The sequence below is a fragment of the Camelina sativa genome, chromosome 14 (genome assembly GCF_000633955.1).
Source record: "Camelina sativa cultivar DH55 chromosome 14, Cs, whole genome shotgun sequence".
Classification (NCBI taxonomy): domain Eukaryota; kingdom Viridiplantae; phylum Streptophyta; class Magnoliopsida; order Brassicales; family Brassicaceae; genus Camelina; species Camelina sativa.
This window is the reverse complement of record NC_025698.1, coordinates 3632683-3643136: the sequence shown is the minus strand read 5'-3', so window position 1 is coordinate 3643136 and position 10454 is coordinate 3632683. Positions and strand designations below refer to the sequence as shown.

Here is a 10454-nt window from a genome sequence, read left to right as displayed (position 1 = left end):
AAAACAAATATGTGTTGTTGTAGTTTTGAAAATTGAAACTATAGGAGAAGAGAGACAAATCGTGTATGATATGATATGATTATAAAAGGGGGGCATTATTAAATCTCTCACTCGTATCCATATTTCTCTCTCTCACCCACCCACCTTATAGACTTTTNGACTTTTCTTCTTCTCCCCAAATATTTGTTTTTTTTTTTTTGTTCTCCCTAAAAACAAACTGTTGTAAAAAAAAAACCTGAATTTGCCAAAAAAATATTTGACAACAAAAAAAGTTTTAAACAAAAAAGAAAAGAGAGGCAGAGGAGATCGTGAGAGACAGGGAGGCGCTGCCGAAGAAAGGAGAAAGAATTTAGGGTTTGGAGAGACGTTGCTGATTCTTTTTTGGCGTTTCGTTTTGTTTCTTCAATCATTCTCTCATCTGCTCTTTTCATTCATCCTGGGTAAAACATCTCTCTCTCTCTCTCTCCCTCTCGTTTTTTAAAAAAAAAAAAAAAAGCTTTAATTCTTCTTCTGAATCTCTTCTTAATTTCTGCCTTGGATTCGTCATCTGATTGCTTTTCAAATTCGAATTACATTCTCAATCTATGTTTTTTTTTTTTTTTTTCGGGGGTTTCGAAGATCTGATTTTTATTAACTTTAGTTTCTTCTCGCTTCGGTTCTTTCTTCCTTAGATTTCAGATCTGGGTTTTTTTTTTGGTTCTCAACTTACCTGTATCAATTTGGTATCCTCATAAAACTTTTGGGGAATGTTGAATGCTTTAGAATGAAAAATTTGACGATTTTGAGCATCCACTATGCTCTCTCTATGGCTCTGTTCTCTACACTTTGGATTTGACCCTCGGATTTAAGCTCAGTAATTATCTGTTTGTTTGGTTTTGTTAATTTTTGTGTGCGTTTTAAGATTTTTAGGCTTCGTTTATGGAAGCCCTTTTCTTCTTCTGGCATTTTTTTTTTGGTTAATTTGAGATTATATCTACTTCAGGAAGATCCTTTTGTTAATGGTGAAGCATTTATTTATTTAATGGCACTCACACTGAGTTAGCTCTTTTTTTTTTGGTTTGGTGGCAGTGTCTTTGAACGGTTCATCTCCTCGTCATGGTGGCCACCTCTGCTACGTCTTCATTCTTTCCTGTTCCTTCTTCTTCTTCCTCTCTTGATCCTAATGGAAAGGGAGGAAACAAGATTGGTTCCACTAATTTTGCTGGACTCAATTCTCCACCTAACTCTGCCAGGATGAAGGTTAAACCAAACGCTCAAGCTCCTCCCAAGATTAATGGCAAAAAAGTTGGTTTGCCTGGTTCTGTTGACATCGTTAGGTCTGATACCGAAACGTCCTCACATCCCCCTGCACCGAGAACTTTCATCAACCAGCTTCCTGACTGGAGCATGCTTCTCGCTGCCATTACTACTATTTTCTTAGCTGCTGAGAAACAGTGGATGATGCTCGACTGGAAACCCAGGCGTTCTGACATGCTTATGGATCCTTTTGGTATTGGCAGAATAGTTCAGGATGGCCTCGTCTTCCGTCAGAATTTCTCTATTAGGTCGTATGAAATAGGTGCTGATCGCGCAGCATCTATAGAAACAGTCATGAATCATTTGCAGGTACCACTTGGATTATGGTTATTATTATATAGTCAACATGTTGTCACTGCTCTTTGTTGATTTGCATGATTTACCTCTTCTGCTTATTACAGGAAACGGCGCTTAATCATGTTAAGACTGCCGGACTGCTGGGAGATGGGTTTGGCTCTACCCCTGAGATGTTTAAGAAGAACCTGATATGGGTCGTCACTCGTATGCAGGTTGTTGTTGATAAATATCCTACTTGGTAAGCTATTCCCGAAAATCTCTTCTTTTGTTGTGAGTTATCCAGATTCTCCTGCATAAACTTCAATATGCTATCACTTCTTATAACCAGGTTTGAGAAAATAATGTATACGCTGCGTCGTTTGTTCATATAATCACTTCCGATTCTACATATTTATGGCTAGTTGATATTGCGTTTTATTGCATCGTAACTCATTTGCTTATTCAATATATGTCTCACAGGGGAGATGTTGTTGAAGTTGATACATGGGTCAGTCAGTCTGGAAAGAATGGTATGCGTCGTGATTGGCTAGTTCGGGATTGCAATACTGGAGAAACCTTAACACGAGCATCAAGGTTAGATTTTACTCTAGGCTAAGTCAATCTATTCTCGTTATCTGCAAGTGACCATTCATTGGTCTTTCTGATGTAGCTGTTGATGTCTGTGCTCTCTGTTTCATATTTGATAGAATTATTGCAAAATATTCTTTTGCAGTGTTTGGGTGATGATGAATAAACTGACAAGGAGATTGTCAAAGATTCCTGAAGAGGTTCGAGGGGAAATAGAACCTTATTTTGTGAATTCTGACCCTGTCCTTACCGAGGACAGCAGAAAGTTAACAAAACTTGATGACAAGACTGCTGACTTTGTTCGATCTGGTCTTACTGTGAGTATATTTATCTGCTATACGTTTCATCAAACTGATTCCCAGCATCTAAAACTCTCTTACGGTTTGGTAATTATCTTTTTCCAGCCGCGATGGAGTGACCTTGATGTTAACCAGCATGTGAATAATGTAAAGTACATTGGGTGGATCCTGGAGAGTGCTCCAGTGGGAATAATGGAGAGGCAGAAGCTGAAAAGCATGACTCTGGAGTATCGGAGGGAATGCGGAAGAGACAGTGTCCTTCAGTCGCTCACAGCAGTTTCGGGTTGCGATATGGGTAACCTCGCAACAGCTGGTGATGTGGAGTGTCAGCATTTGCTTCGACTCCAGGATGGAGCTGAAGTGGTGAGAGGAAGAACAGAGTGGAGTAGCAAAACACCAACAACAACTTGGGGAACTACACCGTAAAAAGATTACAACAATGGCTCATTTGGTTCCTTTGTAACTATATCTGCTACCACCTTGCTTGCAACCCCCACCAGCACCATTTCATTTCCTCCTCTCAAAAGCTTCGGTCACCCTTTGTATATTTGCTTCTTTTTTTTTGTTTTCTCTTCTTCTTTTAATTTTCGATGGAGATTTATTATATTTATTTATTTATTTGCTTATGGGAAAATGGGTGCCATTTCATTACGAATTATGTTTATTTATGTGTCCCATGTGCCAGCGGAAGACAAGGCATCAACTCTCTTATCCTAAATTTATTGTACTTTGTTGAGTTTTGTAGTTGTTTCCAGCTAAACAAAGCATGTGGACGATGTTGTAATGAATGTGATGCCTTTCTTTGTACCTGTAAATTTAAGTGAAAGGCTATTAAATAGACACGATCGAGCAACCAAAACGGTTTTGTCCTGCAAATGCCCTTTACCAAAAAGCAATAAAGCCATCGCATATTGGAATCCGTAAAGTGAAATCTATTATCAAGATTTAGTTAACTAAATCCGGAAAGAGACGATAAAATGAAAGCAAAATAAAGTACTTATACTCCATAGCAGATTACAGCTTATTTTAACAGAAAAATATTTGCGTGAAATGAAAGCAAAAGATGATAAAGATAATTTTAAAAACATAGTTAAAGTTAAAATTAGTGCAAGAATATAACTGGAAGTTGCTAGGTGATTCAATTTTTAGTATTCTCCATTAACAATGAATTTTAAATTTTCATTATTGTCTTGACCACAAGTAATCCCTTTTATTTTAGAGTTGATTGACTAGCAGAAATGTGGTCAAACATGATACGCATCATCATTCTTAATGGAATTCAATAGTCTCTTGAATCAACATGTTAACGCCTCCTTCACCTTTTCATAGCTCAGCCTCAGGTTCTTGTCATTGGTCCAAATTGTACATGTTATGATTATATTGGCTAAACCATATCGATGTTCTAATCATTTATCTTCTTGTGAAAATTATTTGACCTTAAAAAGCTCCATGGTTTATTCTATTATTGTCATATACTTGTTTTAACTTGTAGTTAACAAAAATTTCTATATTTGATGTAATCCCTGTGATTGGAAGTTCTAGAATCCATTAAATTATTTAATTCTTTGTTCCAATACAACTATTTGTAATAAAAATGGTAAGAAAAAACAGTTCAGATAATGGATGAATATTAATTAATTAACTTTATAGATTTGTGACTAAAGGAAAATGTAGATGCAATCAAACAAATTAGATTAGTCTGTAGTTCTGTACTGTTGTCAGTTGTCACCTACCAGATTTAAATCCGTTATAATGCATATTGTTGATAGATAAACTAATAAATCATCAAAACGTTATTGCAGTTCTATGTTGAAGCACGAGTGCGACTCCAAAACTTAGAGAACTTTTAGGACATTAAAATCCCAAATAACTACTGAGCTTAATTAATAATAAAAAGATTCAATAAGTGGAAAACACATTTCTGTACTCTGTTTTTATCTTCATTTCTAATAGTAGTTTCTTTATCATTGTTTTAATTATCAGGCAAGGATAGGGTATCTTTAGAAAACAGAAGGCTCAATACATACAAATATTCTAGTTATGAAGAAGAAGATTTTTGATTAAAATGATGCAAAGAATCCCATAAAAACTAAACAAAACAGATTAGACTTTGTCACGGAAGAAGAACTCTTTTTGCTATGAACCACTTTATCATCATCATCACTCTCAATATCTTTAGGATGGTCGAAATTGGCCGGGACGATGGTATCAGGAGCAACTTCATCATCACCGGACTGAGAGGATTCTCCTGGTCCAGGCGCAGTAGCATCTTCATCTGGTGATGATAAACCAGGTAAGCCCTGACCATGTGTGACATTGATCATAAAATGCTGCCCGAATTTACATTGATCGCCATCATAAGCTCCTGAGAAGAAATAGTTGGAACCTTCTTTAACAAGAGGAACACTTATTGAGACGGGAACGGGGGATGTTGATGAAGGATTTGCAGCTGACCACTCTGTTGTACTATTGTCTTCATTGTTGTCGTAATCACATTCTTTGTATGTTTTGAAATCATATGTCTGTACCACCGAATGGTTGCTGTCCGTGTTGAAAACTACATTGAAAACAACACAAATATGTTAATCACGCTGAGAACCAAAAGCACACCATACGAATTGTAGTTTCTTTTGGCTAAAAACTGTAACGAAACCGACGAAACTAGGGTTGAAAGAGGATTTGGGAAACTTACTGAGGAAATCACCCAAAGAAAAGGATTTGGAATCAGCCCATTTTTGATAATTAGCAGAGGGTTTCTCCTGAATATCGAACCATCCCGTGGACTCTCCCACAGTGTAGTTCTTGTACGCATCAGCTGATGACAAACTCAGAACCATAAGGCACGTGATGGGTATAGCACCACAATAGGAAGAAGATCTCATTCTCAACATGACTCTTCTAGCTTCCTCTCTTTTTTTCCTCTTTCGTTTTCTCTTATTTATAAATTATGATTCTTTTGCTTTATCTTTCTTTGTAATAAAGAAAAGCATAAGACTCTGTACACACAATAAAGTTATAATGATGAGCTAGCTCGTCATTGACTGCATAAAAACTAAGACATGTGTGAGTATGACATGTGGACAAGTCTTGAAGTTTGGGGGCTACAAACTACAAAGGAACATGAGACGATACTAAGTGGTCGGTCCAATCAAATGACAACGCCTCTTCGCTCTTCCCCATGTGATCTCTCCCACCTTACTTTTGCTGTCTGCGCTACTCTCAAAAATATCTCTGCCAACTGTATTTACTATACTAATTGGATATTTATAGGTTACGTGTTTAGTGTTTTCAAAAGTCCATACGGATCCGCTCGACTAAACCGGTAAACCAAACAATTTTATTGGACTTTGAAAACCAATGGCCCATTCAAGAGGCTTATGCGGCCCAAATGACTGCAGTAAGGTTTCAGTTGCAGATTAACAAATTAATGTTTCTCGCCCGTCACTTGTAGTNAGTTATAAATGATGAGCTAGCTCGTCATTGACTGCATAAAAACTAAGACATGTGTGAGTTTGACATGTGGACAAGTCTTGAAGTTTGGGGGCTACAAACTACAACAAAGGAACATGAGACGATACTAAGTGGTCGGTCCAATCAGATGACAACGCCTCTTCGCTCTTCCCCATGTGATCTCTCCCACCTTACTTTTGCTGTCTGCGCTTCCCTACTCTCAAAAATATCTCTGCCAACTGTCTTTTACTATACTAATTGGATATTATAGGTTACGTGTCTCGTAGTTAATCTCGTTTTATTGGACTTTTAAAACCAATGGCCCATACAAGAGGCCTTATGCGGCCCAAATCACTGCAGTAGTTGCAGATTAAAATTAATGTTTCTCGCCGTCACCTGTAGTCGAACTTGTGACATCGAAGACTCTCCCCACTTACTTTACACAACACACCAGTTGAACTAACCCACCCACCCACGAGCTAAACAATCCACTCTTCTTCGTTCGTCGTCTCCCACCATGGAAGGTGTGGCTATGAAACTCCCCTCTTTCAAATCACTCGCCCCTAACGCCATCTCCATCGGACACCGGAGCTTCTCCCGCGTCCGCCGCTCCTCTTCGCTATCCGTCTTTTCCGCCGCCTCTTCCTCCGCCACCGTCGCCACCAGTTCCGAATCCGTCTCTCTCGGCCATCGCGTTCGAAAAGATTTCAGAATTCTACACCAGGTTTGTTTTAACTTACCCTAATCGTATAAATCCGAATAGATTGGGGATAGTGAAGTAGGCTTGTAGTTGAAAAACTTGGAGAGCTCACCAAATTTTTTTTAAACTTCGATTTGAGTTTTTAGGAAGTGAATGGGTCTAAGCTTGTGTACTTAGACAGTGCTGCAACTTCTCAGAAGCCGTCTGTTGTATTGGAGGCTTTGCAGAACTACTACGAGTTCTATAATTCAAACGTTCATCGAGGGATACACTATTTAAGTGCCAAGGCTACTGATGAATTTGAGTTGGCTAGGAAAAAGGTTGCTCGTTTCATCAACGCTTCGGATAGCAAAGAGATCGTTTTCACTAGGAATGCAACTGAAGCTATTAATCTTGTAGCTTATTCATGGGGTCTTTTGAACCTCAAACCTGGAGACGAGGTGTGCCCCCTTACTTTCTCAATCCATCTTACTTATATATCTTGGTATCTATGTTTATCTGCTTACATTGAGTCCTTTGTTTCACAGTCAAAAGTGTTGTTCTTTGTTTTCCTTTTCCAATAGCAAGTGAGATTGTGAATGATGCTAGCTTTTCAGGTTAGTCTAACAGTGGCCGAACATCATAGTTGCATTGTTCCTTGGCAATTAGTATCTGAAAAGACTGGAGCAGTTCTTAAATATGTGATGTTGAATGAAGATGAAGTCCCAGACGTTGACAAGTTGAGAGAAATGATTTCTCCAAAGACAAAGCTTGTCGCAGTTCATCATGTTTCAAATGTCCTGGGTAGATTCCTTTTTTCATCTTCTTATCATAATTAGTTTATTCAGCTTGTATATGTGTCTTTGTTTTTTTCCTTGATACTTAGAGGATTAGGTAAGTATCTAATTGTTTATCTCTGTGTTTAGCATCTTGTCTTCCCATTGAAGAGATTGTGGTCTGTGCACACAACGTTGGAGCGAAAGTTCTTGTGGATGCTTGTCAAAGTGTTCCTCACATGGTGGTTGATGTCCAGAAGTTAAATGCTGATTTCCTAGTTGCGTCTTCTCACAAGGTTGGAATTGTTTACTTACTTTCTCAGATACTTAATAAGCCTTGTGGCAAGCTTGTAGTAATATGATAATCATGATTCAGATGTGTGGACCTACAGGCATTGGGTTCTTATATGGTAAGAGTGATCTTCTCCAATCCATGCCTCCATTCCTAGGTAAGCCATTTATCAAGTATATCCTAACGAAAATAGTCATCGTATCTGTTTAATCAAGGATGGGCCTGGACTGGCTAACTCATCTATTTTTCCTCTTATTTCCGTCCTTTTTTTTAAGGTGGCGGAGAAATGATCTCAGATGTATTTCTTGATCATTCAACTTATGCGGAACCTCCATCCAGGTTGGGGTTCTACTTATATTAGTTTGTAATTTGCATATTTGCTACCATTTGGAAATAAGTAGATATAAATTCTTACCAGATTTGAAGCTGGAACACCCGCAATAGGAGAAGCGATTGCCCTTGGAGCAGCAATTGATTATTTGTCGGAGATTGGCATGCCAAAAATCCATGAATATGAGGTTTGATATGATTTTTCTACAATTAGATATCAATGACCGTAAATGGAATGCGTAGTGATTTTTTAGTCACTGAAGTATAGTCAGACACTTTTTTTCTTCTCGGAGAACTAGCTAAGATGTTTTGATCTTCACATGTTCTCTTTCTTACTGTAATTTTAATTTCTTATGTCTTCCAGGTAGAGCTTGGTAAGTATTTGTACGGAAAACTGTCTGCCCTTCCTGATGTCCGGATATATGGCCCCAGACCTTCTGAAAGTGTTCACAGGGGTGCTCTTTGTTCCTTTAATGTGGAGGGATTGCACCCAACTGATTTGGCAACCTTTCTTGATCAACAGGTATGCTATAACTGAGAGCTATCTGTCCTATCACTTGCTGATTTTCTCTTATCTTCAATAGATATTCATTCTCTCGAGAAGAGCTAGTACCCCTAGAAGAGTGGGGCAGTAGGGCACTACCTACATATCTCAGTGAATGGTAGATGCACCACTCTAACTCTCTTCTGGGTGGATAATGTAACCATTTAGAGGGCGAAGCGAATCTTAAATGCCTAGCTTAGGATATCATGTGGTCTCAGCTTATTAATTGTGGTGGTTATTCTTAGTAATTCCAAGTGGTTAGGACTTAGGTGAAATACCATGTGTAAAACATGAGTCTGGACTCTGTTGCTAATTAGGTTTAAACAAAACCCCTGCATCATCTAGTTTATCGTCTACCTCAAACGTCTAACCCCTAAACCTTGAGGTTCTTGATCATCTAGCATCTTGTTGAAGCATACTTTGCTCTCTCTCATCTGAAGATCCGTAGTAGAATGAAAACTGAAGCAAATATTGTATTTTGCAGCATGGAGTTGCGATAAGGTCAGGACACCACTGCGCACAGCCACTCCACCGGTATCTTGGAGTAAATGCAAGTGCGCGCGCCAGCCTCTACTTTTATAACACGAAGGAGGACGTTGACTCCTTTGTCGTTGCGCTTGCAGACACCGTGAGCTTCTTCAATTCTTTCAAATAAGTGGAATAACACCTTTCTGCTGGATCTCTCGGCTGGTTGTATGTTATATTGCCTCCAACGGCTATTTATTTAAATCTGTTACATATATATAATCAATGGGAGTAGATGTTGGTTCTTCAACTCCCCAAGGGCCCATTGTGTTGTAATTAGACTTAATGTATTGGCAGTCAGTCACGGACAGTTTTCAGGATTCTCCTAGATCATTAATTTACAAAACCACATGAAAGTCTGAGCTGAATGGCCCGCCAGATAACAGCCCTGAAATCGCAGGATAGGAGGCTCGCGAGTGGCAATCTGTTGTTATTTTTGCCTCGTAGTTCATCGTTGTAGCATTCTACAAACCTGTCCAACTCTTTCTGTAGGTTGTGTAGCTCAACAATCTTTTGAATCTCTTCTCAACTGGTAGCAATCAAATGCAGCAGACCATATAACAACCCCAAACTGAACATAATACTCTCTTCTTTACAGTTCAAAGGTAGTGTCAAAATTACAAATCATTGACATGTTGACTAAAATTTAACGCCATAATCACTTAGTTTCCTATGACGAAACAATATTAGAGAAGCTGGTTTGAATAGATTTCCGGTTTAGCTTAACCTTTGGTATGTAAGTTTTTACTTTGTAAAATTTGTTACGATTAAGAAATAAGAAAACTATTTGACAAGTCTCTTTGTTCATCGATTTCATCATTGTAAGATGGTAGGATTAATATTATCTTTAATTTTGAGTGTATGAGTAAGTGTATATATGCAGTCGGGTTTAGAAAATATAGTTTCAAGATGAGACCCGATTTAATTTGGTTTGCGTTGATTTTCCAGTAAACGTAAAATTTGTTTCTGGTTTAATTTGACCAATGAATACATTGAAGTTGAATGTAAGAAAAAAAAGGAAAAAACAAAAAAGAAAGAATCGAGCACAGCAGTTAGCAAAAACAAAGAAGGAAATTATGTATTAGACAACACATTTGAAGCCTATTCGAAAAATAGTACGGAAAATCAAAAAATAATTATAATCATAATAACAAAGGAAATTGGAAAAGAAAAGAAAAAGGAAAGAGCTTAACCGACAATGTAAAACCTCATCTATAAAAGAAGGCTCTCACTAATTTTTCACATAATCACATCTTTCCTTATTTTAAGTTCCTCTCTCTCTCTCTCTATACAACAGTCACTCCGACTCCAAGCGTACGGTGGTGGTCACATTCATCTTAACTCGTCTCTGTTTCTTTTTCTTTCTAATCGATCATTGGGATTTCAACCTTTGTTTTTT

At 38.0% G+C, this 10454-nt stretch overlaps 3 protein-coding genes across 4 annotated transcripts; 2 read left to right on the top strand and 1 right to left on the bottom strand.

Annotated features, from left to right (window-relative positions):
* On the top strand, nucleotides 209–3266 carry LOC104739442 (palmitoyl-acyl carrier protein thioesterase, chloroplastic-like). 2 transcript variants are annotated; one of them, XM_010459788.2, is made up of 6 exons: nucleotides 209–440; nucleotides 1069–1605; nucleotides 1698–1831; nucleotides 2053–2166; nucleotides 2306–2477; nucleotides 2565–3266. In XM_010459788.2, exons 2-6 carry the CDS (start codon nucleotides 1096–1098, stop codon nucleotides 2883–2885), a joined length of 1251 nt encoding a protein of 416 aa, XP_010458090.1. In that variant the 5' UTR covers nucleotides 209–440; nucleotides 1069–1095; the 3' UTR covers nucleotides 2886–3266.
* On the bottom strand, nucleotides 4498–5484 carry LOC104739441 (cucumber peeling cupredoxin-like). Its single transcript, XM_010459787.2, has 2 exons — nucleotides 5152–5484; nucleotides 4498–5016 (listed from the first exon to the last, which is right to left on the bottom strand). Exons 1-2 carry the CDS (start codon nucleotides 5348–5350, stop codon nucleotides 4520–4522), a joined length of 696 nt encoding a protein of 231 aa, XP_010458089.1. The 5' UTR covers nucleotides 5351–5484; the 3' UTR covers nucleotides 4498–4519.
* On the top strand, nucleotides 6339–9404 carry LOC104739440 (cysteine desulfurase 1, chloroplastic-like). The gene is made up of 9 exons (XM_010459786.2): nucleotides 6339–6633; nucleotides 6756–7049; nucleotides 7206–7392; nucleotides 7515–7660; nucleotides 7741–7813; nucleotides 7932–7995; nucleotides 8075–8174; nucleotides 8351–8509; nucleotides 9015–9404. Exons 1-9 carry the CDS (start codon nucleotides 6427–6429, stop codon nucleotides 9183–9185), a joined length of 1401 nt encoding a protein of 466 aa, XP_010458088.1. The 5' UTR covers nucleotides 6339–6426; the 3' UTR covers nucleotides 9186–9404.

Coding starts and splice junctions, on each gene's coding strand:
- LOC104739442 (XM_010459788.2), top strand. CDS start 1,096: ATGGTGGCCACCTCTGCTACGTCTTCATTCTTTCCTGTTCCTTCTTCT. Junction 1,606..1,697: donor CAGTCATGAATCATTTGCAG/GTACCACTTGGA, acceptor TGCTTATTACAG/GAAACGGCGCTTAATCATGT. Junction 2,167..2,305: donor ACCTTAACACGAGCATCAAG/GTTAGATTTTAC, acceptor ATTCTTTTGCAG/TGTTTGGGTGATGATGAATA.
- LOC104739441 (XM_010459787.2), bottom strand. CDS start 5,350: ATGTTGAGAATGAGATCTTCTTCCTATTGTGGTGCTATACCCATCACG. Junction 5,017..5,151: donor TTCTTTGGGTGATTTCCTCA/GTAAGTTTCCCA, acceptor TTTTCAATGTAG/TTTTCAACACGGACAGCAAC.
- LOC104739440 (XM_010459786.2), top strand. CDS start 6,427: ATGGAAGGTGTGGCTATGAAACTCCCCTCTTTCAAATCACTCGCCCCT. Junction 6,634..6,755: donor ATTTCAGAATTCTACACCAG/GTTTGTTTTAAC, acceptor TTGAGTTTTTAG/GAAGTGAATGGGTCTAAGCT. Junction 7,393..7,514: donor TCATGTTTCAAATGTCCTGG/GTAGATTCCTTT, acceptor CTCTGTGTTTAG/CATCTTGTCTTCCCATTGAA.